A 26280-nucleotide genomic window follows, 5' to 3' on the forward strand; every position below is an offset into this window, starting at 1 on the left:
CGTGAAATTACAACGCATGGACTGAAGCCCCCCCAAAAAAGCCCCCCCAGTTTGCGCACCCCTGATGTAGGTTATGGACCGATTGTATATGTGCCATTGATTGGTTTAGTTATTGTTTAATTCCTGGATTTTCAAAGATGGCGCCCACAGATGTCTCTCTCTGTCACTCTCTCTCTCCTGCCCAGGACGCCCCCTATCAACAGCAAGGTAAGAAAGACTGAAAAAATGAATCGCTAAGTCCAAAAAATGCACCATCAGCTCACCAACTGCAAGGGCTTAAAAAAGTTTATTAAGACTACATAAAAAAGAAAAAAGGGACAAACAAAAAACTAATACATGCAACCTTATTCAGACCCAGGAGTGCTACAGCATTTTCCCAGGTAGCGTTTTCCACTGGAACTCCTTGTTAGTCTGTTCACTGTCCACAGATTCCTTCTCCATCGTGTATCACACAACACCACCGTATTGAATTCTCCTCGCTGCTTACCTCAGCTGTCTTTTATATTATTATATTGTTTTCTGGACTCTTCTGTTTTAGAGCTTACAGTAGCCTTGTCAAAGGAACGCCCCCTATCAACAGCCCTGCTGCTGCCCCCCAAGCCGGTCAGGTCACTATGTCCAGACCGGTAATACCGCATACATATGCAGTATTCCCTCTAATTTTTTATTGGACAGAGAATACAAATACAGGACAGTCCGGTTTAATACTGGACACCTGGCAACCCTAAATCCTCCCCAATAAGGAAGCGTCTTCCTATTGGCTTGCGTGGCCCTCGATATTTGGTGGCCATTTTAATTTCCCTGGAGGGAACGAAAACATAGGCAACTGAACAGCAACATATCTCAGAGACCAGACCAGAGGATAAAATAACTTTTTTTTGTGTGCTTGGAGGTAAATATTACTGCTATTTGACTTTAGGAATCAAACACAATTGTTAACTCTAACTAGGAAGGAATACAAAAAAAAATAAACCAGCCTGCTCAGTATATTTAAACTACTTTGTATTCCAGGGCCTTTCTCACAGAAACACAGGGAGGGAAGCTTGTATTGGCAAGAATCCTTAAACATGCAGATCAGGGATTAGCTAGTTTATGTTTGTTCGATGTTTGATGTACAATAAAGTTTTACTGTTACATAAAAACATGTGATGAAAAAAAAACAAAACACAGCCGTCTGTTGCTAAGGATACAGTCAGCTGACAGGCGAGTCACGTGCCTGTGGTAATGTGTTGTGGGCATGGAGAGAAGGTGCCGGCAAAGAGCAGGAAGTAGCCGGCAGCTGAGCGGTGAGTGAGCAGCAGGGTTATGTGCTTAAGGGTGAGTGAGAAGAGGGGGGATTGTGTGACTAAGGTGCTAGGAGGGGGATTTAGTGACTAGGTGAGTGGTAGGAGGGGTATTGAGTGATTATAGGTGAGTGGTAGGCGGGGGGTGGTTGAGTGACTAAGGGTGACTGGTAGAAGGGGGGTTGAGTGACTAAGGGTGAACATGAGTGGTAGTTGGGGGAGAGGTGTAGGCAAGAAGAATGTATGCAGCACCATTTTGGTACAAATTACATTTGCTTAGAGCTTCATGAAGAAGAAAAAAACCCAGAACGGATGACGTTTCCTGTGTACAAGGGTCAGTGGTAGGAGTGGAATTGGATGAGAGGGGAGTGAAAGGAGGGGGATTGTGTGAGTGGTAGGTTGGGGAGTGGAACGATTCGGTGATGTGAATGATAGGGGGGTTGTGTGATTTGGGGCGAAGTGTTGGAGGCGTATTGGGTAGGTGAGGGGTGTTGAAGGGTAGGCGGGGGATTGGATGGGTGAGAAGTGAGTGGTTGAAGGGGGATTTGATGAGTAGAGTAGTTGAAGGGGGAGGTTGAGTGGTTGAAGTAAGCGTGAGGAGTGGTAGGAGGGAGATTGTGTGAAAGGTGGGTTGTAGGAGGGAAATTTGGTGAGTAAAGGGTGAATGGTAGGGGGGATCATTTGAGTGCAGGTGAAATCATTCTCGTTCACGTTAGTAAGGGTGATGTATGAGTGAGCAGTGGGAACATGTAAAGAAACGTAATATTTTAGTGGGAGCAATGCAAATTACGAGTAACGTTGATGTGTTAGTAGGGAATGAAACACAAAAGCGCACCGAGGGTCAAGATTTAATTAAAACATGTTAATAGTAGTAACAATAAAAACTTACATATAAGGGTAAGTACATCCAGTATTCAGGTGCAGAGGAAACAGTCCTGGTGGTGTCCTGGGCATAAAGAGATGGTGCAGAGGCTTACAAGGTAGACCTGCGCGCTGGGGCTGCCTGGCTCAGCACCATATAGTTCTTACTTCCGGTGTTAGTAGGGGAACCAACTAAGAGTGATACTTTAGTTTGTGTTATGGGGTTGGTGGATGGCATGCAAGTATTTAGAGGAGAGATCATGGGATTAAGGTTGATTTTATGTATGAGTTGTGGGATCATTTTAACAAGGATCGGATGTGAGCAGTGGAATCATTTGTCTGTAGAACAGTGTTTTTCAATAGGGGTTCCACAGGCATCCTTAAAGGGTTCCTTGCAATTTTCTGGTCATTTGAAAATTTAACTAAATACAGAAGAATTTACAATGCATTTGATCTCAGACACTCTATTAGAGAGGGTTGGGGTTCCTTACACTGCATCTGATCTAAGACTCCCTATTAGTGCGGATTGGGGTTCCGAATAATTTCACAATATAATTATAGGGTTCCGTAACCAAAAAAGCTTAAGCTACTTGTGTCGCGTCTCAGGTGCAATGTGAGTAGGGGGATTTTTTATATGGTCAGCCATAGATAAGTTGCAGAATGAAGACATTTTGAGCATAAACAGTGGTTGCATTTTTTTTTTCACACTGTCGCTGTCATTTTGCATTGTCTAATTTATAAAGGGGTAGGGTGAGCAATGGATGTAAGCAGGGGTTATATGTGAGTGTCATCTACGCAATTGTTTTCTGTGTGAGTAGATAAGTACCAGGTTGGTACTGCTGCTGACCAAGTTCCTTTTTGGGCCATAGGAGGTTATTGCTTAAACTGCAATAGTGACAATCTGGTCACTATTGCACAGAAACTCCCATTGACCTGAATATGCAATAGTGCCCTGATCGGCACTTTCCTAGTAGGATGAATAACCCGATAAACTCATGAGTAAGAAAAATGTTGTGGAATCAAATATCAATTAAGAGACGGTTTCACTTTCTCAGGCACTATCTGAATTCTACCCCATGACAGTTGGGACGCTCCCTGCTTTCTGGCCAGAAAGTACATAAGAGAACGCTACAGATCCCAGGTAAAACTCACGATGAACAACTACTTTGAGGGGCTATAGAAAGAATAAAGTGACTAAATCAATGCTTTGCAGTCTAAGTAAAGGAAAGGGTTATTGAGCCAATGCTCTGCAGGTCTTTGTGCCAAATCAATGCTCTGTATTCAGAACTAAGTAATGTGTTATCGAAGCAATGCTTTCCCATGTCCTAGCAGCGCAGGTAAATGAATGAGGGATATATATATATATATATATAATACTGAGTTATGGTGAGTGAAAAAAGTGACAAAAATCCTCCACAGGAAAGCAAATATATAGCATACAGTTTATATATATATATATATATATATATATATATATATATATATATATATATATATATATATATATATATATATATATATATATATATATATATATATATATATATATATATATATATATATATATATACTCACACTCTCTTAATTAAACATGCTTGGACATTTAACGGGAAAGGATTAATGAATCCATGTTTTGCTATCCCCTCTGGGAGCAAAGGGGTTAAGCCTAGAGTCCTAGGTTTCAAGCAGTCATAGGTGTGACTAGATCTGTTTGCTCCCCCAGGAACCATGGCCACCACCAGGTTGAGAAATGACACGCACAGTGGCTACAGCTCCACTGATGCCAGCCCCAGCGAGGAGAGCTCTCCAGGAATCATCAGCAGCCTCTTTCCCAGATCCCGACAGTATGAGAGACTGGGAGAGCAGAGTGGTACCACCACTACGTGAGTGGGGAGCGTGGGAAGTGGGATCCTTCTGCCTCTGTCCAAACAATGTTATTTCCATATGGCAAGAGTGACCAACTCCAGTCCTCAAGGGCCACCTAAGGATACCCCTGCTTCAGCACAGGTCGCTCAATTAGTCGTTGAAAATGTCTGGTAGGAAGCCAGAGGATTGGATTCTGCTGGGACTGGAGGAGAGAATCCATTCTAGCATGGAATGGTTGTGAGATTTCATGTTTGTCTGTGGGGGTTGGGAAATTAGTTGCCTTAGGTTAAGTCGGGGGCGCGCAAACTTTTTTTGCTGCGCCCCGTCTGCCTGCTCTTTGTTGTGCGCCCCCTCCTTACCTCGCGCGCCGTCAAATGATGCCGCGGGGTCGTGTGACGTCACGTGACCGCGATGTCATTTGACGGCACGTTACCGTGGCAACCATGACTATCTGGATTTTCTTGTTTTTGGGGTCGAGCCAATTGTAGTTGAAATCCCCAAGAACTAGCAGCACACTCTCTTCTCATTCAGAGGGGAAATTGAGCCACGAAACTGGGTGATATCAGTCAGGGATTGTAGTGGGGTTTTAAGGGGGTGGTAGATGCCAGCAATAAGAACAGGCTTAGAAAAGGGGATGCAGATTTTGCCAACTAGGATTTCAAGAGAGGGTGGGCTTGGGGGGGGGGACAATTTAGGAGCGTAAATTGTAAGGTGTCTGCAATATAAAATAACACCCCTCCTCTCTATGACCTGTCTTTCCTGGAAATGGAGAATCCCTGAATGGCGATAGTTGCATCATGGGTTTTAGGCGTTAGCCATGCTTCTGTGAGAATGATGACTTTGGGTGTATGCATAAGGCACCATGCCCTTAGTTCATCCAAGTTGGGCAGCGGACTCCGGATATTTATATGGGCGACAGACATTTTTGAAATTTGAAAGGGGTTTTCTCAGGGGTATAGGACAGAGAGTTGAAAAGGGAGGGGCTGGGTTACGTTCAATATCACCTGCTAAAGAGGGTAACAGTATAAATAGAAATTGAGTAGTTGTTTGCAAGTTGTAAATTTGTGATGTTTGCCATTAGAATGAATAGTGGTTGGTGTGCTGGTTTTCAGAGTTCTCCACCAACGTTCGGTAGATACAGTAGTGCAAGGCTTTGGAGTAATCCAGGGTGTATGATATTGGGTGTGGGCCAGGAGGGAGTAGTATGTAGCTTTTCATGATCTCAAAGGTAGGTCATTTTGCATGAAGCTGCTGTGAGCCAAGTGAGTGTGTGCAGAGTAAACAGCAGAGATGGGCCTTTTCCTTGCCAAAATGTTTTGCTGCATTTGCAATGCTGGGGTCTGTTTAAGGTTTGCAGAGGGATTTGGTGGAGGGGAGGGGGGGTGGAAGATGGGAGAGGCAATTGTGTGCAGTTCAGTGTTGGGAGAGGATGCAGTAAATAAAGTGTATAGGGGGGATTAAATGTGCAGGCTAACAAGAATGAGATAATAGTGCGGTAAAATAAGCTCACCTATGCCTTATGTAAAGAGTCTGTTGGAAGATCCAGTCTAACTACATTACTCACTTAAAAATGCCCACTGTAAAATGCGATACTCTTAAAATACAATGCTACCCTGCAATGTTGTCCCTGAATTTTGTGAGGTTCCCACTCCTATGAGACCTGTAATCCATACTAAATACCAACTGGACAATCTTCTGCAGGTGGGAAACATGCTTATTTCAGTGGTCCTGGAACACATTGTTTCTGTTTTCTCCAGTGGCATCTTGACCCGTAAACCGTTCTCTGTTTTTCCTACTGCAGATGGTTCCAGACCTTGATTCATTTGCTGAAGGGAAACATTGGAACGGGACTGCTTGGTCTGCCGTTGGCCGTGAAGAATGCAGGGATTGTGGTAGGAAATCTGCTGTAATGTAATGTAATGTAATTGTGTAGAAAAACAGGACTTCCGTCCAAAAAGGTGCAACAGATATATGAACAGGTATATTATATAACAGGTCCCATATGTCACGGATACATATTCTTTGCTTGAATTATTAGTGAGGACAAACTGCTTCTTGAGGATATATATCCAAGTCAACCTTATAGACTGTTCATGAGTATGTGACTGCCTATATGGCTTACAATAGTGGGATTTATAGGGTATTAGGGGAACATAGCGCCATAGGCTGAAAGTTCCCTGTTCTCCTACCACACTAAGGTAAGTCACAGAACAGAGACAGTGACAGTATCAGAGAGCAGTAGGTATATCAAAGTCCACTCACTTTTTTGATTGTAGAGTAGTGTAGATCAGCAGGGGATCCATGCAGGCGTGCCTCCAACTTTATTGCAGAACAGGAAGGAAAAAAGCCTCTAGAGAGGAATGTGGAGCACAGCACAAGGACGGACAGCAGGACCAGCATATCAAAGGTTAACTAATTTATTGGTATAGGGGGGACACCATAAAACCGGACAATCACCACTCTGACGCGTTTCGGGCTATGCCCTTTGTCAAGAGTTTTGACAAAGGGCATAGCCCGAAACGCGTCAGAGTGGTGATTGTCCGGTTTTATGGTCCCCCCCCCCCCCCCTATACCAATAAATTAGTTAACCTTTGATATGCTGGTCCTGCTGTCTGTCCTTGTGCTGTGCTCCACATTCCTCTCTAGAGGCTTTTTTCCTTCCTGTAATGTAATGGTGCTCGGAATGGGATTACAAGATGTTTGTTAGGTTCTTGCAATGAGTACAATGTAGGTTATTTAGGTAATGGTTGATGATCTGGTGTGAATGCATGTTTAGAAATGCGGGACCTTGCTATGTTTTCTAAATAAAATATATTAATGTTGTATAGTATATTTGATATAGCAACACACACTCCCTATCCAAATTACCTTCCAATCTGATCTTTATTATACGAGGCGATGAGGAAACAAGGTGATTTAGGTAAGATCCAACAGCGTTGGTCTTTGTTCTTGCTCTAGCTTCTGCACCCTTTTTATTATTTAAGAGCAGCACAAATTAAGTAGTTCTTGCTGAAAATATATAGGGTTTAGGAGGCTTTATCTTAAACCATGTGAAGCAAGGGAAACTGGATTACTAAAGTCTTTTTCTGGAAGGGGCTCAGAGCTGTTTTTGTCACTTCAAAGTCCAGTGCGCTAACCACAAATGAAGATGAGGTTACATCTGAAATGTTAATGACATTTCTTGTTTTGTTTTGTTTTTTTGCTTTGAAGGTTCATGCCCCATAGCCTCTTATTTTTTTTTTATTTTTTTCCCTCTTCTTTTCTACACGTACTGTAGTTGACTGGTTAATCTTTTTCAGCATCAAAAGGCCAGCTAATTCTGCTTATGAGAACATGCTGCTAAGCAACAAGGTTACCTAACAACTTAACGCTGCAGGCACTGCACAGAGCCAGATGCATCTTGTGTCTATATAAGCAAATTAGAATCAGGATGTGGTTAGCATAAATAAATGTAAACAAAGAGGAGAATCAGGTAAAGCAACTTGGGATGCTCATAAAAAGGGAATCTAGGGTAATGGAGAGTGAAAAAATGAGTGCTAACCGCAAGAGTCCTTTGTCAAGGAGTAGCAATAGGCAAAGGGAGCTAAGCACACCAAACAATTGGAAGATTCACAACATAGCAAAAAAGTCATTTATTGAAAAAGTCATTTATTGACTAAAGAGTCAGCGTTGCATCCAACGTTTCGGCGCACATGCATCTTCATCAGGGATCCCTGATGTGCACCGACACGTTGGATGCAACTCGGACTCTTTAGTCAATAAATGACCTTTTTTCTACATTGTGAATCTTCCAATCGTTTAGCATAAATAAACAGAAAAAATTTGCTGGCTGGCAATATTGTATGTACCTTTAAGTTAACTCTTCCAACTATTAAAGAGTACCGAGAAACATATATCATGCATGAGAACAAGGATGAGCCCTATTTAACCTCTGGTGCAGATTGTGTTGCGTAGGAATTTTTGGGGATCAGCCTTAGGCTGATTTATGTTAAAAGGGACATAATCGGACAATACTTCATAATAATCATTCCAGAAGATTTATTCTCCTGCTCACACTGTGACATTTAAATAAATGGGAAAGTATACACCAATGTAACCCTTTTCCTACCATTTTTAGCATTTGTTTTGTAATAGAAGATGTGTTTAATCGGCTCCTTCTCTTTCCCTCTCGCAGTTGGGTCCTCTGAGTTTGGTAGTGATGGGCATCATCGCTGTTCACTGCATGGACCTCCTGGTTAAGTGCGCTCATCACTTCTGTCAAAGGTGAGACCAGTGACGGGAGCTCTGGGTTCTGCGAGGTGCATTCCTTCCTAACTCAGAGTTCAAATAAATAGCTTTGTCATTATGCTGATCTACACTGTTATATAATAGTCAATAAAACCTAACCATTAAAAAGTCCTCTCTGCATTTGCGAGGGTACAAGTACATAACCTTGATAAAAACACTGTAACTGGTCCAATTTTTATTGTGTATTTTTTTGGTTATTGTTGCGTTTGTTCCCTGACTTCATAGTGACCAAATGTTTTGGAGTGTTTTTACAACCTTTATCTAATCTCTTGAGATAAGCCTGCTTGTAAGATGCTGTGTGTGTGTATATACAGGTTATATGTTAATTCTTCCCTTTTGTTGTTTGTGGTAATGGTGACAGCATAGTTAGAATATGAATTACCAGATAAGATGAGCATAAAACAGACCGCAAGCAAATGGAAATGTATTCACTCATAGGCTAAGTCCCCAGTACCTCCGCTGCACGCGCGCCCGCAGCCAATTCCTCGGTCTGCAGTGAGCTGCAGGAAGAGAGACCGGGGGGGGGGAGGGCGTGTGACGGGGGCGCGGCCATGACGTCACCCGGCAGGTTCGCCCTCATTGGCTGAACCGCCGGGGGACGTGGTTTAGCTCTCCGTCGCGAGTCCTGCTCTCAATTCTATTGAGAGCAGGGGCAACTCTCGCCACAGCGCTGCGGCCCCCCCTCGCTGCGGGCTCGGCGCCATTGAGGGGAGGGCTCTCGTCCCTGCAGCTTCCGCACAGCGGGCGCTGCGGTAGCCAGCGGAGACCAGGCCTTACACAGAAGGCACTTGGGTGAACAGTTTAATCTATGGGGCATTTAATCTTTCAAAGGAAACAGATTACATTTATAAATTGTTAAAAAAACGTGATTGATTTACACATGAACATGAATAGCAACTGCACAAAGCTCATTTACTGGTCCCACACATTGCAATACATCAGGGTGCTGTGTGTACCTCAAACATACTAGAACAACGGTATCATTTAGCTTGTGAAATCTTAATTTATTATTTATAACAAGCAGCACAGCAAAAGGCAGTTTTTCTGCAATGGAAGACCAAGTGTGAGAATCTCGTAATAATGACCTAAAGTGTTTGCATACTAGCAGCGACATTTGTCACAGATACAGTATGCATCATAAAATCGGGGTTTCAGCAACCGATATTTCCAAAAGCCAGGTTCAATATCGGCTCTTCCAAAATAGAAAAACTCTGCACCCCTAACTTGCAAGTATAGAGTGCTAAGGCATGTGTATACAGTACGGCCATATATACAAAAATGTAAGAACGTAGATGATTACTTAAAGCAGCGGTGCGCAAACTGGGGCGCACCCCCCAGGGGGGCGGGAGATTTTGCTGGGGGTGGCGTGGGCGGTTGCAGAGGCCCCGCGCTCTTCCCCCAGGCATTTAATTAAATGCCGGGGGATCGCGTGAGACCCCTGCAACACTCCACCTACCGGGATTCAGCAGGCTGTGACGCGTCGCCATGGCAATGCGGCGTCAATTGACGCGGGTGGCCATGTGACTTCATTTGCCGCGGATACAAGGTGGGGGGAAGGCGCGAGAGACTGGGAAGAAAGGGGGGTGCAGCTTCAAAAGTTTGTATTAAACAAAACTCCCGTTTATTAAATAGCATAGTCGACAGCAGAGATCTTCTTCATCAGGACTATGGAGAGAAGTGAATATTGGATCTTAAATACCCGGTGGGGAAGATATGGAATAAAGCAGCAGCACTCCACAATTCTAAAATATCAACAAGGTTTGTTACTCGCATAATCATGTGAGTAATAAACGTGCTTAGTATTTTGTAAGCATGGAGTGTTGCTGCTTTATTCCATATCTCATACATGTGATTTCAAGGGATTTAGGCAATCCCATTGCAGTAAAAGCCCCCACTGTGCTGATTATTCCTTGACATTTTTGAATATTCCAGCTCCCTTTTATTTCTTGAGCACCAACCATCATGTATTTACCATCTCTCGCCCCCCCCCCTTTTTGACAAAGTGGGTAAATGTGAAACATGCGTCGGGAGTCGGCTAACGTCGCGAAGTCCGTCCGTTGGGCAGGGTGTTTGTAGCTCCATATGGTGCCTTGGCGGGTAGTTACAGTAGCACACATTCTGTTAGCTGTGCTGTTATCGTTCAGTCAGTGCTTGTTTATACTGTATTTGCTCTACTACAAAGCATTACTCGCCAACTATAGCATACAAAGTTAGAACCTAGCTATTCAAAAGTAGATGCGAAATGCTGGTTAGGGATCCTATCCTCTATTTCTAATCTCTATCCTTTTCTAACTACTTATAATAGGGTATTTGATAGGATGTTGGTCAGCCAGCATTGTATTTAATGAAATGCCAAACTAGCAAACACACTATTAAGTTACTGCTGATACAAAATTGCAACAGTACCAACTATTGCAGCTGTCACCATTATTCCGATAACGGGAATATTATACTGCTGCATTGAGTTTACATTCTTGTATGTTCTGGGCTAACTTTTTGACCCCTTCGATAACTTTACTGGGCTGAATTGTGTAGCTCAAAAAAGTTTGAGCCTCGTAAATAGCTTTCTGTTAGAGCTGCCATTTTAAAAACCTTTTTTATTTTATTTATTCCATTCAATATGGGCATCAATACAATCTGCACACTGACGAGTGATTAGCTAAGTTGCCGATCGATCTGTTCTCCTGTAATTGATCGCCGAATCAGGGGTTATTTAATTTGGTTATTGCTGCAAAATAGTACCCATGATGCAAAGTTCTGTGTGGAAGATCATGTGACCAGACAGGCACTAGATACAATTCATGCACAGCTAGAGGGAGGGCAGGACACAAGAGCCACAGCCTGTCTCAGAAGAGGAAGGGGATGTAACTTTGTAAATGGTTTCTATAGAAACAAAAATGCTTGCTACATTAGAATACATTAAAAATGGACCTTTTTAAACCACGAATGATCCTAGAGTAGGAAGCGAAATTAAACCATAATAAAAGTTCCTTATTGCCCTTGCTAGTAGGGGTTTTCGAGTGCAATGTGTTGTGACCTATCGTTCTGCAGCTGCATTGATTTGTCAGATTTCCTAGACTGATTCCAGTGATAAGCAATAACTATCAGTTATTTGTCAAACATGATATCTATCAGTCATCACTGTTTTTTTTAATATTATATTTAATCAAGATCTGTAATTGAATTGAATGTCTTTATTGATATAGCGCCATTAATGTACATAGCGCTTCACAGTAGTAATACATGTGGTAATCAAATAAATAACAGATAATATAAATAACAGATCATGGGAATAAGTGCTTTAGACATAAAAGTAACATTTCGGAAGAGGAGTCCCTGCCCCGAGGAGCTTACAGTCTAATTGGTAGGTAGGTAGAACGTACAGAGACAGTAGGAGGGAGTTCTGGTAAGTGCGTCTGCAGGGGGCCAAGCTTTATGTATCATGTGTTCAGAATATCGACAGTGCTATTCATATGCTTCTTTAAGCAAATGTGTCTTAAGGTGGGTCTTAAAGGTGGATAGAGAGGGTGCTAGTCGGGTACTGAGGGGAAGGGCAATCCAGAGGTGTGGGGCAGTCAGTGAAAAAGGTTTAAGGCGGGAGAGGGCTTTAGATACAAAGGGGGTAGAAAGAAGACATCCTTGAGAAGAACCCAAGAGTCGGGATGGTGCATAACGAGAAATTAGGGATGAGATGTAAGGAGGGGCAGAAGAGTGTAAAGCTTTAAAAGTGAGGAGAAGAATGAAGTGTGAGATGCGGGATTTGATCGGAAGCCAGGAGAGGGATTTCATGAGGGGAGATGCTGAGACAGATCTAGGAAAGAGTAGAGTGATTCTGGCAGCAGCATTTAGGATAGATTGTAGGGGAGACAGGTGAGAGGCAGGAAGGCCGGACAGCAGGAGGTTACAGTAATCAAGACGGGAGAGAATGAGGGCCTGAGTCAGTTTTAGCAGTCGAGCAACAGAGGAAAGGAGATATCTTTGTTATATTGCGGAGGAAAAAGCGACAAGTTTTAGAAATGTTTTGAATGTGAGGGGCGAATGTGAGAAAGGAGTCGAGTGTGACCCCCTAGGCAGCGTGCTTGGGCTACTGGGTGAATGATTGTAGTTCCAACAGTAATGTGGAAGGAGGTAGTAGGGCCAGGTTTGGGAGGAAGTATGAGGAGCTCTGTTTTAGCCATGTTGAGTTTAAGGCGTCGGAGGGCCATCCAGGATGATATAGCAGAGAGACATTCAGAAACTTTGGTTTGTTCAGCAGGTGTAAGGTCAGGTGTTGAAAAGTATATTTGTGTGTCGTCGGCATAGAGGTGATAATTAAACCTAAAAGATGTTATTAGGTCACCTAGAGGGAGTGTGTACAGAGAAAAGAGAAGAGGTCCCAGGACAGAGCCCTGGGGTACCCCCACAGAGATATCAATAGAGGAGGAGGTGTTAGCAGAAGAGACACTGAAAGTACGATGGGAGAGATAGGATGAGATCCAGGATAGAGCTTTTTGTTCCGAATACCTAGAGTATGGAGAATGTGGAGGAGAAGAGGGTGGTCCACTGTGTCAAATGCTGCAGAGAGGTCGAGTAATATGAGCAGAGTGTAATGACCTCTGTCTTTGGCAGCATGGAGGTCGTCAGTTATTTTAGTGAGGGCTGTTTCCGTGGAGTGAGCAGTGAGGTGTTGAGAAAATGGAGCAAGCGAGAGAATACAAGACGTTCAAGGAGTTTTGAGCCAAAAGGCAGGAGGGAGACAGGTCGATAGTTAGAAAGACAGGTAGGGTCAAGCTTGCTCTTTTTGAGTAATGGTATGACTGTTGCATGTTTGAAGGAGGATGGAAAGGTTCCAGAGCAGAGGGAGGAGTAAAAAATGTGTGTGAGCGTAGGGATTATAGTAGGAGCAAGAGTTTTTAGGAGATGGGAGGGAATGGGGTCAAGAGGGCAAGTGGTAGAGGGAGAAGAGGCGATCAACAGCGACACATCCTCCTCTGAGACAGTGGAAAAAGAGTCAAGGAAGGCAGGAGGAGAGTTAGGAAGAGGTGTAGGATGGGAGGAAGAAACAGGGGATGTTCTGACGTATGGATTCCACCTTTTCCTTAAAATAGTCAGCAAAGTCCTGAGCGGAGATGGATAAGGAGAGGCAGCTGAGGGTGGTTTGAGTAGAGTATGAAAGACAGAGAACAGTCGGCGTGAGTTAGACTTGTGCATGTTGATTAGTGAAGAAAAGTAGGCTTGTTTAGCTTGCGAGAGGGCAGAGTTGAAACAGGATAGCATAAATTTGTAGTGAAGGAAGTCTGCGAGAGTGTGAGACTTCCTCCTGAAGCGTTCAGAGGAACGAGTGGAGGAACGCAGCATGCGCGTGTGGGAATTTAGCCAGGGTCTAGGGTTAGAAGGGCGAGTGCGGCAGAGAGAAAGCGGGGCATGTAGATCAAGAGACGAGGACAAGACAGAGTTGTAGTTCCTGACCAGGTTGTCAGGGTCTGTAGCAGAGCTGAGAGAGGAGAGGGAGGAGCTTAAAGTGGACTCAAAGTCAGGTAAGTGAATAGAGCGCAGGTTTCTGCAGAACCGGGGGGTAGATGGAGGTGGAGAAGGGGAGAAGCGAGATAGAGAGGATGAGGTGATGGTCAGAGAGAGGAAATGGAGAAATCGGTGAGAGAAAAGTTTTTAGTGAAAACCAGGTCTAAGTAGTGGCCATCCTTGTGGGTGCTGGCTGCAGTCCACTGTTGAAGGCCAAAAGAAGAGGTTAGAGAAAGAAAGCGGGAAGCCCAAGGGAGAGAGGGGTCATCAATGTGGCAATTGAAGTCCCCAAGGAGAAGAACAGGGGAATCTGAGGAGAGAAAGAAAGAGAGCCAGGATTCAAAGTGAGAGAGAAAGGAAGAAGGGGGATGAGTAGAGGTAGGTGGGCGATAGATGACACCACGTTCCTAGGGAGAGGAGAGAAGATCTGGACAGTGTGAGCCTCAAATGAGGGAAAATCAAGAGATGGAGGAATAGGAATGGTTCGGTAACAGCAGAGGGGGGAGAGCAGGAGCCCCACGCCTCCACCCCTGACATACAATCATATTTTTACACATTTCCCTATCAGCGATCACCTTCAGCACCCATAACTCCCAATTGTAGCCCCTATAGTAATGCTTTGTTTAACACTTTCACCTTTCCCTAGGGACCAGCGACCATTTGTGGACTATGGAGATGCAGTGATGTATGGCATGGAGTCCACGCCCAGCCAGTGGCTGCGAACACATTCAATCTGGGGAAGGTATTTAGGATTATTTTGCTGTCTCTTTCTGCTTGAGAACCAGCTGCATGTACATATCTAAAGTGCTATGATACTAAAGCCCTTCGGAAAACAGATTGTATAGGGAGCCTTCAGCCCCCTGCTGTACAAGTGGTGGAATAAGTAGGACTATAGGCCGACATCCAAACATGGAATTGGAATACTGCAGTTCAGAGATGCAATATGGTTTTATTAAGTGGCTATATGACCAGCAAGTTGCTGTCCTTGATTGCCAATTAGAGGCTTTGTGAGTGTGTCAGTGATCTCAGTAAGTAAATGGGTCGAGGTGCAGTTCCCTAATCTCCCACTTATTGAGTGCGGGTACGTGGCTCTGTATTCTTCTTCTGTGTTGCCAGTATCGGCAGCTAGAAAGAAAGCCTCTCGCATAATTGCACGAGCCAGCTCTTGTTCTAATGAATGTGACCAAAAAGGCTAATAGAAAAGGCACTTCTCACTCCCAGCCAATGCTCTAAAGCAATTATGTAAAACAGTAGCTCTTCATTTACCGTTTTGGGATAAGTAGCGCAGTAGGTAGTATTTCTGTAGCTCTCTTTGTACTTGAGGATGGTGATAATTAGTATCTCAAGGTCTCCAAAGTTAAGTCTAAGCTGTAGGTATCCTACATACCTACTAATGGGAGACTTCCAGAGAGTACACTGTAGGTTGTCAGGACGAGATGATGGGACATTTGCAGAGTAAATTCTTAGGGAAGCACAATTTCGACAGAAATATCTTTAAAGTGCAATTTTTTATATGCGTCTTTATAGTGAGTACTTATCAGAAGGAACGGCTCAGTGAGTAAAGACACTGACTGGCATTGAGAGTTTGAAGCAGGGGAGCCTGGTTCAATTCCTGGTGTTGACTCGTTGTGACCTTGGGCAAGTCACTTTATCTCCCTGTGCTTCAGGCACCAAAATATAGATTGTAAGCTCCACGGGGCAGGGACTTGTGTCTGCAAAAATGTCTCTGTAAAGCGCTACGTAAAACTAGCAGCGCTATACAAGAACATGCTAATAATAATAATATCTGAAACTGACTGGGTTGGCGACACTTATTGTTGGCATTAAAAATACTCTAAGGGATACATAACTTGGAGCAGATTAACAGGTAATACTGTTTACGGTGTGTAATGCAGAAGTAGGATATATATCTTGGTGGACAATTAGTATGTTGACAGTGGGTCTGATCTGTGCCTGCAATGTATTGCAGTTTCAGACGTGCAGTATTGGAGCTCAGCATGTAATCCAAAGGTTCAAAGCCCCTGTCTAACAAATTGCAGGGCGGTGTCCAGCCTGATCAAAGCCCGTCAGGATCCTCCAGAACAAAGCGCAACAGAGTAAAGGACAAATCACTTTGGTGTAATTGCACTGGGCCTTTTACATAATAGCGAGTGAGCACATCCCTTGGCAATATACCGTGCTTCTGGAGAAAAGTTGCATCAATTCTGTAAATTACAGCACTTAGTTGTATGTATTGAAGCTGCTTTTCATGTTCAGCACGATACATTTCCTCTCCTCCGATAATGAACAGGCTGCATGAGAATGAGTCATTTTATTGTCGGCCCCCACAATTTAATTCTCCCTTCAAATAATATATTGCGTTTGGGACCCACCCCGCTTTACAATTAACATGCTTCAATGTTAGAGTATGAAAGCAACAATACTACAATCACTGTATGTATGTGTATTCTTTATTAAAGCATGTGACAATGTACATTCTTGCCTAAGCTAGCAATCGTTTGATGATTCTGTTCTAAATTGGTCAAAATCCTGCATGTGTACCTAATGAAATGGCCGCCTTCCTACTTTGCAGCTGCAGCATCACAGACCGCACCACAATGTAATACTATATTACAAAGTATAACATTATTGTTACAGCTTTCATTGTAGTACTCAGCCTCCTGTTTGGAACACAGCAAGAAATATATTTGTGATACTTGGTTGCCAACGGGCAGAGCTCAAAAAGGTGTGTCGGAGCCTGTTTCAAAAGAGGATCTGAATGTCTAAATGTTTACTGTAGCAACCATAGATGATCAGTACAATAAAAAATCATTAAAAATGGCATTAGAAATGAAAAAAAAAAGTCTGTGTGTCTGTGTGTCTGTGTGTCTGTGTGTCTGTGTGTCTGTGTGTCTGTGTGTCTGTGTGTCTGTGTGTCGAGCATGCGCATTTTAAGTGAAACTTCTTTGTCTTTTGTCACAGAAATTGTATTTGTGATGGTTTTTCATTAAAAACAAACACAATTTCAGTTACCAAACACAAAGTGTGACTTAGAACGCACATGCAGGGCACTAATATATTTATACTATCTGAATTCTTTGTGTGTGACTCTGCGTGTATGTGTGACTCTGCGTGTATGTGTGACTCTGCGTGTATGTGTGACTCTGCGTGTATGTGTGACTCTGCGTGTATGTGTGACTCTGCGTGTATGTGTGACTCTGCGTGTATGTGTGACTCTGCGTGTATGTGTGACTCTGCGTATATGTGTGACTCTGCGTGTATGTGTGACTCTGCGTGTATGTGTGACTCTGCGTGTATGTGTGACTCTGGTTGTGTGTGTGTCTCTGGTTGTATGTGTCTGTTTCAGCACCGGATCTCGGGGGACGCGACTCTGTCTCTCCCTGCCCGGCGTTCCCGGCTCCTCTCCTCCCCCCTCGGTCAGTCCACTCTTGTGCTGGCGCGCATGTGCAGAGGCCCGCGGCCGTCAGTGCGCACGCGTGCTGGAAGAGGGGGGAGTGTCAAAGTACTTGGTGGACAAGGGCGGTACTGCGCATGCGTGGTGGCCTGCCAGCTCCTCTTCTGCACATGTGCGATCGGGGCGCAGGCTCATTAGCATCGTGACATCACTTTTTTGTTACGGATTTCATTACAAGGCAATGCATTTTTTCCCATGAAAACCCTGTAGGCGCCAGCAAAGCAGTTTCACTTAAAAAAAAAAAAAATGCAGACAGTATTATCTAATAATACAGATCTGATTTATTAAAAAAATAAATATATATATATATATATGATTTTTCACTATTTGCTGCTTTAAGCTTCTCATAGTTATAGAATTCTATTGTTTTAAAGCACATCCTGAACCTTATTAAGCAGACCCTTTTTCTCTCTCTTTTCAGTAGTACCATCAGTTTTATTCTTTGCCTTTTACTTGGGCTACATGGCTTTCAGAATTAACCATGTGCCTAATTTCTGAGCCCTGTGTAGCTGCGATCTGTTTATTACCGAGTATTGTTTGTCAGTACCGACTATTTGCCAACCTGCTGACAAAATGATAGGATATAAAATCCTCACACTTGCCTAATTATTAAAACAATTGTAACATGAGGCGTTGCGGTTACTAGCAGTTGAGACTAAGTAGAGGTTTTCCACATCTGTGGCTGTTAAGCTCAAGGTCACTGAGAGAAGGAATAGTGATGGTAATTTATGCATAATAACATTCGTGTGTACTCTTTGTAACCACCAGGTGGCACTGGTCAGCAAAGATTGAATGTTAAATATAGTACAGGCAGTCCTCGGTTATCCAACGGAATCCGTTCTGGGAGTAGCGTTGGATAGTGAAACCGTTGTAAAGTGAGTCCCATGTTAATCAGTGGCAGTGAGCGTTGGATAACGCATTCAGGCGTCGAAAAATTACCCTTAGGGTTACATTGTAAAGCGTTGGATATGCCATTCGTTGTAAAGTGAAACGTTGGATAACGAGGACTACCTCTAGTCCTGGGCCACTTTTAATCTGTCGGTGGACCTGCTTGGGAGACCACAATAGAATTGCAATTAAAATCTATGTGGCCATTCAGCACTAATGTCGTCAACACCCACCCATGTCTCCTGCCCCTTTTTTGTACCTGCTTTCCTACTCTCTGTTTTTGCCTCTTCATGTGGCCACTTTCTGTCACCCTTTGTAATGTCTGAGTTTAGGTGACTGTAGTGAAAGGCAGCCTGGGACTTTACCTAATAACGCTGCTTTTGGTCTATGTCATCTCCACCCCCTGCCCATCTCTTTGCCTCTTTATGTCCCCTCTCTTAGGCGGATTGTTGTATTCTTCTTGATCCTCACCCAGCTGGGCTTTTGCTGTGTCTACTTCGTGTTCCTGGCTGACAATATAAAGCAGGTACGAGTTTATCATGGCTTCAAAATGCCAACATTTATCTTGGTAATGCTCTTTTGCTCGGTCTAGATTAGTGGTGCTCAAATGGTCCAATGATGGGGCATCCGATAGACAAGTTCCTTAAAGATATAAAAAATGCTTACAGTAATCATAAAGAAGCCTCATGAGCACGTTCACGTGTTTCGGGAAGGTCCCCCCCAAACCTGCCGTACCCTGTACTCTCAGCAAACTGTGTTTCCACTGCAGCAAGAGACTCTGGGTAAGGATATGCAAATGAGTACTCATTGCCTCACCTTTTGCTTCTTATCTACTTTATTGAGGTTGGAAATTGGATGCAAAATTAATTTAACATTTGCAGTGCTTTTATACTAATGGCAGGTGTTTATAAATGTAACTGTAAATTCCTAATTTTCCTTTACTTTAAATGTAATTCGAAATGTTCCATCACGAGACCCATAGGGGCCTATTTATTTAATTGGTTTTGCCGTAAAGAAAGATTTTGCTTAAACCTTGAAAAGTCTGTTACTGGTGGTTAACGCAGAATTAAGTTGCTATGTTTCAACCAGAAATGTATTTGAGGCAGCACATACGTCATTATGTAGGTTAACCAGAAATGTATTATTTTCACAGTATGGCTGTAATAAATGATACTACTCTAATTTATTTACTAATATTTGTTATAAAATTAAAAAAACATATGATTCTGTGTCAATTTAAAAGTGTATCAATCCGCTATTCACTGACTCATCACATCATACTCCCATGAGTACCTCACCCTCCAATTCCCTCAGCAAACCCTTTCAACACACCCTGACACTGTCTAGCAGCACCCCTCTGGCAGCAGCTCAAGGGCTCACACCACATGCTGTTTGTGCATTGCATAGGCCAGCTGGATACACCATAGCCTCATACTAAGTAATGACTCCAGCCACCTCTAAGCTTTGAACTACCATTACTCTGCTCTCACCTGCACTTTGCCTCCAGCTCCCACACTTTTACAACCCAAACCCCATTGCTTCATTTCCCATTCTCTGTCACCTCTCTTACCCTACAGCTATCAACTCCGGCTTCTCACATCAAAGCCCATCACCCCAAACACCAACTCTCCTACTCTCTCTCTCTCTCTCTCTCTCTCTCTCTCTCCCTCTCTTCCTCGACTACTACTCCTACCCTGTGGCAACATGTGCCCCAATCCTCACCCTATCCACATACCAATCCTGTCATGTCCCACACCTTGCCCCAAAGTCTCCTCACCACGCACTGCTGATTACTCCAACCTCATCCCCATTACACCTCTTCCTTCCCTACCCTTCTCCTGTGCCATATGGAACACACAATCTGTCTGCAACAAATTCCCGGCCAGTGGCTGATTTCCAGATCCGCCGCCCCTAGGCACTTAACTTGTGCCGCCTCCTCCGTGCTGCTGCCCTCCGTCTTCTAAAGCTGTGGACGTCACGAAGGCGACGTCACACGGCGTCTCGTTGCCATGGCAGCACAACTTCATGACGTCATCTAACGCGCTGATGTCGCATTGCCATAACAACGAGATTCTGTGTGATGTCGCAGTATCATTTGACGCAGCAGGAAGGCAGAGGCGGCTGCAGGTAAGGAACTTCCCATCATGCCCCATAGGCCCGAGAGCGCAGCCTCTGTGTATGTAAATTTTGCCGCCCTAGGCCAGGGCCTAATGGAAAATCCGCCACTGCTCACGGCCGTACATGACATGTTTATTTCCAACTCTGTCAACCTTCTGGCCATTACAGAAACCTGGTTCACCACCTCAGACACACTCTCTCTCCTTCTCACCATGCATCTAACTCCCCTTCCCCCTCCTACCCCATTCGGACCAGCTGGACCAATCTCGACCCTATGTCATCTCTCTTTTCCCTTTCTCCCCTCTCCCTCCTCCCCCCTCCCCCCCCCAAAAAAACCCACCTTAATGTCTTCAGCTGTCAGACTGGGCCATATTGTAACCTGAGCCATACCTTATCCCAGGGGAGCGTAAACTTTTCCTGCTGCACCCCCCACACCTCCTCTGGTGCTCGCGTCCCCGCCCTTATCTTGATGCGGCATGACTCGCCGTGTCATTTGACGCATGTGACGTCACGTCGCATGACGCCGCATTGCCATGGACACGAGTCCTGAGTTGCAGAGGCCTCACGCGATCCCCCGGCATTAAATTTGAATGCCTTGGGGAAGAGCGTGGGGCCTCTGCAACGCAGCCCCCCCAGAAAGATCTCGCCCCCCTTACTTTGCACACCCCTGCCTTAACCAACGGTGATCAGCCAGCTTACCTTCTTGTTTCAACTTTGTCCCTCATTCCCTATAGACTGTAAGCTCTCATGAGCAGGGTCCTCATTACCTCTTTGTATCTGTTTGTGCATGTTTGTCCTCACCTGTATTTAACTGTTTATGTAATATACATAACTCTGTACCCCATTGTACCGCACTGCGGAATATATTGGCGCTTCACAAACGATAATCGTGTTTTATTATTATTTTTTTTTTTTTTCAAACAACAAATCCTATGTATGGAGTCTTCATATATACGACACATTTTATGAAGATTTGTACTACTTTTTAGCACAGACATTTTTTAATGCAACACAAATTATATGCTAATACATAATGCAGACCCCATAATCTGTTTTCCCATTCACACGTCTCATACAGGTCTGCAACCCTGCTTTTCCCCCCCAGTATCTCTTGGCATACAATTATTCCACTGTAGCCAGGGGGTTTGGGTAATGATATGCAAATGAGCACACAGTGTCACCTTTTTTTTTGTTTTCTTATCCAGTTTAACATGCATCCCTATAAACTTGTCTGCCACATTACACAGCTTTTCAGCACAGCGTGGGTTAACTAATTAATTGGCTTAAATTAACACAGTTGAGCTCCGAAGACCTCCTTGCTTCGAACCTATAGCGTAAAAAAAAAAAAAAAAAAAAGAGCGCAGGATTGCTGCTTTAATAAAGTATTTTCCGAAGCACTTAATGATAGTTTTTTTTTCTTTTTTAGGAATGCAGTGTCTGTAGGGCTGTACTGTATATAGAAAGCCTGGTGGGCACTGTTTAGTTCTAGCTCTGTGACCTTGAAAACACTCAATTCCCCCCTCCCCTCTCTCCATTTCCCTCCTCTGCCCCCTCCTCCTCCTCTCTCGCTCTAATTCACTGCCCCCCCCCCCCCCTCCATTCCCCTCCTCTGCCATAAATCAACTTCTAAATGGTCTATCAACTTCTAATAAGGGTGATATGGTAGGGCGTTACTTGATGGTACTATCCTGTATTGCCTTTTGAAAAGGACTTTAATTACCTTTTAGGGAATACCTCATTGAGTAACCAAATGGCTCACCGTATGGTCAAAGAACATCAAGTATAATAGTCTGTTAATTATAGTTTGTCACTTCTGAACGGAGCTTGGGCTGGTCTTTAATTTACAGATATCCTACTTCACTGGTCTGCCACTAGACTTAGGAGAAAAGTAAGAGATCCCTACAACCATTGGCTTCTTACATTCCCCAGCACCCCCTGACCCCACTCTCTTCTTATGTCATTGTAGGTGGTAGAAGCCGCCAATACCACCAGCAATGACTGCAGCTCCAACGAGACGGTGGTGCTGCAAGAGACCATGGATTCTAGACTGTACATGCTCTCATTCCTGCCATTCCTCATCCTCCTCGTCTTCATCAGGAACCTGCGTTACCTGTCCATCTTCTCGCTGCTCGCAAACCTGGCCATGCTGGGAAGTGTGATCATGATCTACCAGTATATTGGCAGGGTGAGGAAGAACAGATTTTAAATGTTCTTAATCTTCAAATGTTCTGAAGTGTACAGGTGGCAGAAGCACAGGACCTGTGAATATGAACTTCCGTAAGCAAAGCTAAATATGTGCAGCACCCAAGTGAAACAAGTAGGTTATTGCTCAATACAAATGCACACAGTCCCTGCAAGCTTAGAACCCAAACACACCAAACCATACTGTATGTGTGTGTGTCAGAAGGAATGCTACTGGGATTGTAACCTAATGTATATAACTAGACAAGAAGCCAATATGCTAAATCCAATATGACAAATGATATAGTTAAATACTTATCTGTTTTATTGTATCTCGCCATACAGTAAATAATTGGTTGTTGCAAAAATATAACATACATTTTTTTTTTTCATTGCCACTCTTTTAGATAGAGGGTTGAAAGTAGATACTGTACATTTCCCCTGACAAATTTCATAATCCACAGGGTATCGCCATCTCCCCATATTTAATGTGCTATGAAGCAGTCTTCCCCTTGCTCACGAAGATTTCAGATCCATTCATTTGGAGGAGTGTCACAGCATATTGGATAATCACCATAGACTTGTATAGAAGAAGGTTTGAGACAGGCTCTGAATATTCCTTCAATCGACACATACATACATACATACACACATACATACATACATACATACATACATACATACATACATACATACATACACATCCGATTTTAAGCAGGTGGTCTCTGGAGCAGAACTCATTAATTCAGCTCTGCGGACCCCCTGCTTCCGGCGATAGCTCCGTAGAGGGTGCCGGTAGCAACTCTGCTTGGCTAGTAGGGTTCACATTATAGGAGTGTTTCAAAGTTCCCGTGCTCTGCTGACTAATATGCAATGAAACCTAATTTTTGATTATCTTGTTGGATGGTCTCAGGTCTAGTCTTCTTTGCCAGCAATGATTTTATGAGTGCATTTTGTTTGCTTTAATAATTAGATAACCCTCATTCGCCTCTGTCCCTTCTTTCAGGATATCCCAGATCCCACCCATCTGCCCTATGTTTCCAGCTGGAAGTCTTATCCCCTCTTCTTTGGCACTGCTATCTTTGCTTTCGAAGGCATTGGAGTGGTAAGACATTAATATTGATATGGACCATGGGCACACTCTTTGATATACAGAGCCTGTCTCTCTGGGTCAGCTGTTGGTTGTGGCATCTAAGGGTATGGTTGCATAACATTGTCAGACCTGTGTTTTTGAAGTGAAACTTCTTTGCTGGCACCTACAGAGTTTTTATAGGAAAAATCCTTTGTGTTGTAACAAAATTCCATAATGGAAGAGACGTCACTGCTGGCAGAAGAGGCCATCAGTGATGTCAGGGGAGAGAGAGGAAAGACGATGGCTGGCGCACACACTGACGCCAGTTCATTGACAAAGGGGAAGATTTTATAAAGTAATGAGCTTAATGCAGCTGTTTATAGCAGTGGCATGGAACCCCAATTTGGAAATTGGGGTTCCATGCCACTGGAAAACCCTTTTTTTTTTTTTTTTTTTTTCCCAGCTCTGGGGTCTCCCTGGTTCTCAGAATACAGGTAGAAGTAGCACAGTCCAGTTCCTTCCACTGGGAAACACAATGGAAGTTTCAATCTCCTGCGTCACTTGGGCCAGTAGGAAGCTGCAATGTCATTCATTGTGGCTTTCTGTTGGACCCTGTGATGCAGAGTATAAAAAAAGAATGTAACCTTTACCAGTACAGTAAGTATCTTCGAACCAGGAGGACCCTGGAAGAATAAAAACGTGGTACAGCTTCAACAAACACACTCTGGTCTCCATCCTGGTACAAAAAAAAAAAAAGGGCGAGGGAGCTTTAATGTGGTATCCTTACGATATTGCTCAATCTATATCATCAAAAATCTTGTTTGAGAGTGTCTGGAGACCATTTGCTTGGTCCGTCGGTCCGCCCGCCCTCCCACGGCTCTCATTGGCCCCCCAGAACACGCTCTCTCCTGCTATCTCCTCCCACAGGCTGCTCCCTTCCCCGGCTCTCACATCCTCCCGACTCTCACCCTTCCCCGGCGCTCTACCTCACACACCGCTCCCTTCCCACGGCTCTCACCCTTCCCGACTCTCACCCTTCCCCGGTGCTCCCCCCCCCCCCCCCCTCTCCCACACAAAGCACGCTCTCTGCGGCTCTCCCCTCACATAGGCCGCTCCCCCAGCTCCCCATCCCCGAGAGCGCTCCTCCGCCTCTCCCGTGCAAGGCACAGCACTTCCTCACCGGAGCGTCTCAGCCTCGCCTGGCCACTCTCTTCTTCTCCCTCTCCCTCCTGTCTCCCGCTGATATTGCCCCCCCTGCCCCCGGGTATCACTCCCCCCCCCGCCCACTGCCCCCTGTGTCGGTCCCCCCTCCCTTTCCCCGGTGCCCCCCTGTCACCTGCGTGTTCCGAGCCGTCCAGCGGCCTGGCGGTGCACGCACGCGCGGCTGCTCACGCTCCTCGAGCGGCTCACTGTCCTCCCGACGCCGGCTGCACCGGCTCCCGGACGGAGGGGAAGGGCGGCGTGCCGCGGCCCTCCTGCGCCAACTCCAGGCTCCTCCCCCCTCGCTCCCAACGAGGAACTGAGGCGAAGCATGGCGCGGGCCTCCTGCCCCAGCCTGCCACTCTTGCCCCCCCCCCCCCCCCCGCCAACTTCCCGAACCCACCTCCTGCTTCAGCCAGATGCCACGGGGATATCAGTGCCAGGAGGGGAACCTTCTGCCGCCAGGAGGGGAACCTTCTGCCACCAGGAACCACCACTCGGTCAAGGTAAGTCACCCACTGTCACCCACCCACCGTCTCCCACCAACCCACTGTCACCCAGTCACTCACCCACCCACCCTGTCACCCACCCTGTCACTCACCCACCCACCCTGTCACTCAATGTCACTCACCCACCCACCCTGTCACTCACCCACCCACCCTGTCACTCACCCACCCACCCACCCTGTCACTCGCCCACCCACCCACCCTGTCACTCGCCCACCCACCCACCCTGTCACTCGCCCACCCACCCACCCTGTCACTCGCCCACCCGCCCACCCTGTCACTCGCCCACCCACCCACCCTGTCACTCGACCACCCGCCCACCCTGTCACTCGCCCACCCGCCCACCCTGTCACTCGCCCACCCGCCCACCCTGTCACTCACTCACCCGCCCACCCTGTCACTCACTCACTCACCCGCCCACCCTGTCACTCACCCGCCCACCCTGTCACTCACCCGCCCACCCTGTCACTCACCCGCCCACCCTGTCACTCACCCGCCCACCCTGTCACTCACCCGCCCACCCTGTCACTCACCCGCCCGCCCTGTCACTCACCCGCCCACCCTGTCACTCACCCGCCCGCCCTGTCACTCACCCGCCCGCCCTGTCACTCACCCGCCCGCCCTGTCACTCACCCGCCCGCCCTGTCACTCACCCACCCACCCTGTCACTCACCCACCCACCCTGTCACTCACCCACCCACCCTGTCACTCACTCACCCACCCACCCTGTCACTCACTCACCCACCCACCCTGTCACTCACTCACCCACCCACCCTGTCACTCACTCACCCACCCACCCTGTCACTCACTCACCCACCCACCCTGTCACTCACCCACCCACCCACCCTGTCACTCACCCACCCACCCACCCTGTCACTCACCCACCCACCCTGTCACTCACCCACCCACCCAGTCGCTCACCCACCCACTCAATCAACTCAGTCACCCACCTAGCTCTCAAGGGGGGGGAAGCCCAACCCTGTCGCCCGCCCCCCCAAAATTACATCCCGGGCAACGCCGGGTATATCAGCTAGTTTGGTATAAATGAAGAATTCAGCCTAGCAG

General features: G+C 45.5%; 1 protein-coding gene across 2 annotated transcripts in view; it reads left to right on the forward strand.

Annotated features, from left to right (window-relative positions):
• Window positions 1-1176: 1176 nt before the first annotated feature.
• LOC142495956 (proton-coupled amino acid transporter 1-like) overlaps window positions 1177-26280 on the forward strand; it is a 52870-nt gene continuing 27766 nt past the window's right edge. Inside the window, exons 1-9 of one of the 2 annotated variants that reach the window (XM_075602127.1) lie at window positions 1177-1286; window positions 3200-3285; window positions 3868-4027; window positions 5812-5902; window positions 8185-8273; window positions 14443-14538; window positions 18580-18664; window positions 22223-22441; window positions 23444-23542. In XM_075602127.1, the coding sequence (XP_075458242.1) occupies window positions 3873-4027; window positions 5812-5902; window positions 8185-8273; window positions 14443-14538; window positions 18580-18664; window positions 22223-22441; window positions 23444-23542 (834 nt within the window). In that variant the 5' untranslated portion in view covers window positions 1177-1286; window positions 3200-3285; window positions 3868-3872. Of the gene's footprint in view, window positions 1318-3199; window positions 3286-3867; window positions 4028-5811; window positions 5903-8184; window positions 8274-14442; window positions 14539-18579; window positions 18665-22222; window positions 22442-23443; window positions 23543-26280 lie in introns of both variants that reach the window. The other variant, XM_075602128.1, reaches the window with a different exon arrangement.

This window comes from Ascaphus truei, chromosome 5 (assembly GCF_040206685.1).
Source record: "Ascaphus truei isolate aAscTru1 chromosome 5, aAscTru1.hap1, whole genome shotgun sequence".
NCBI lineage: Eukaryota > Metazoa > Chordata > Amphibia > Anura > Ascaphidae > Ascaphus > Ascaphus truei.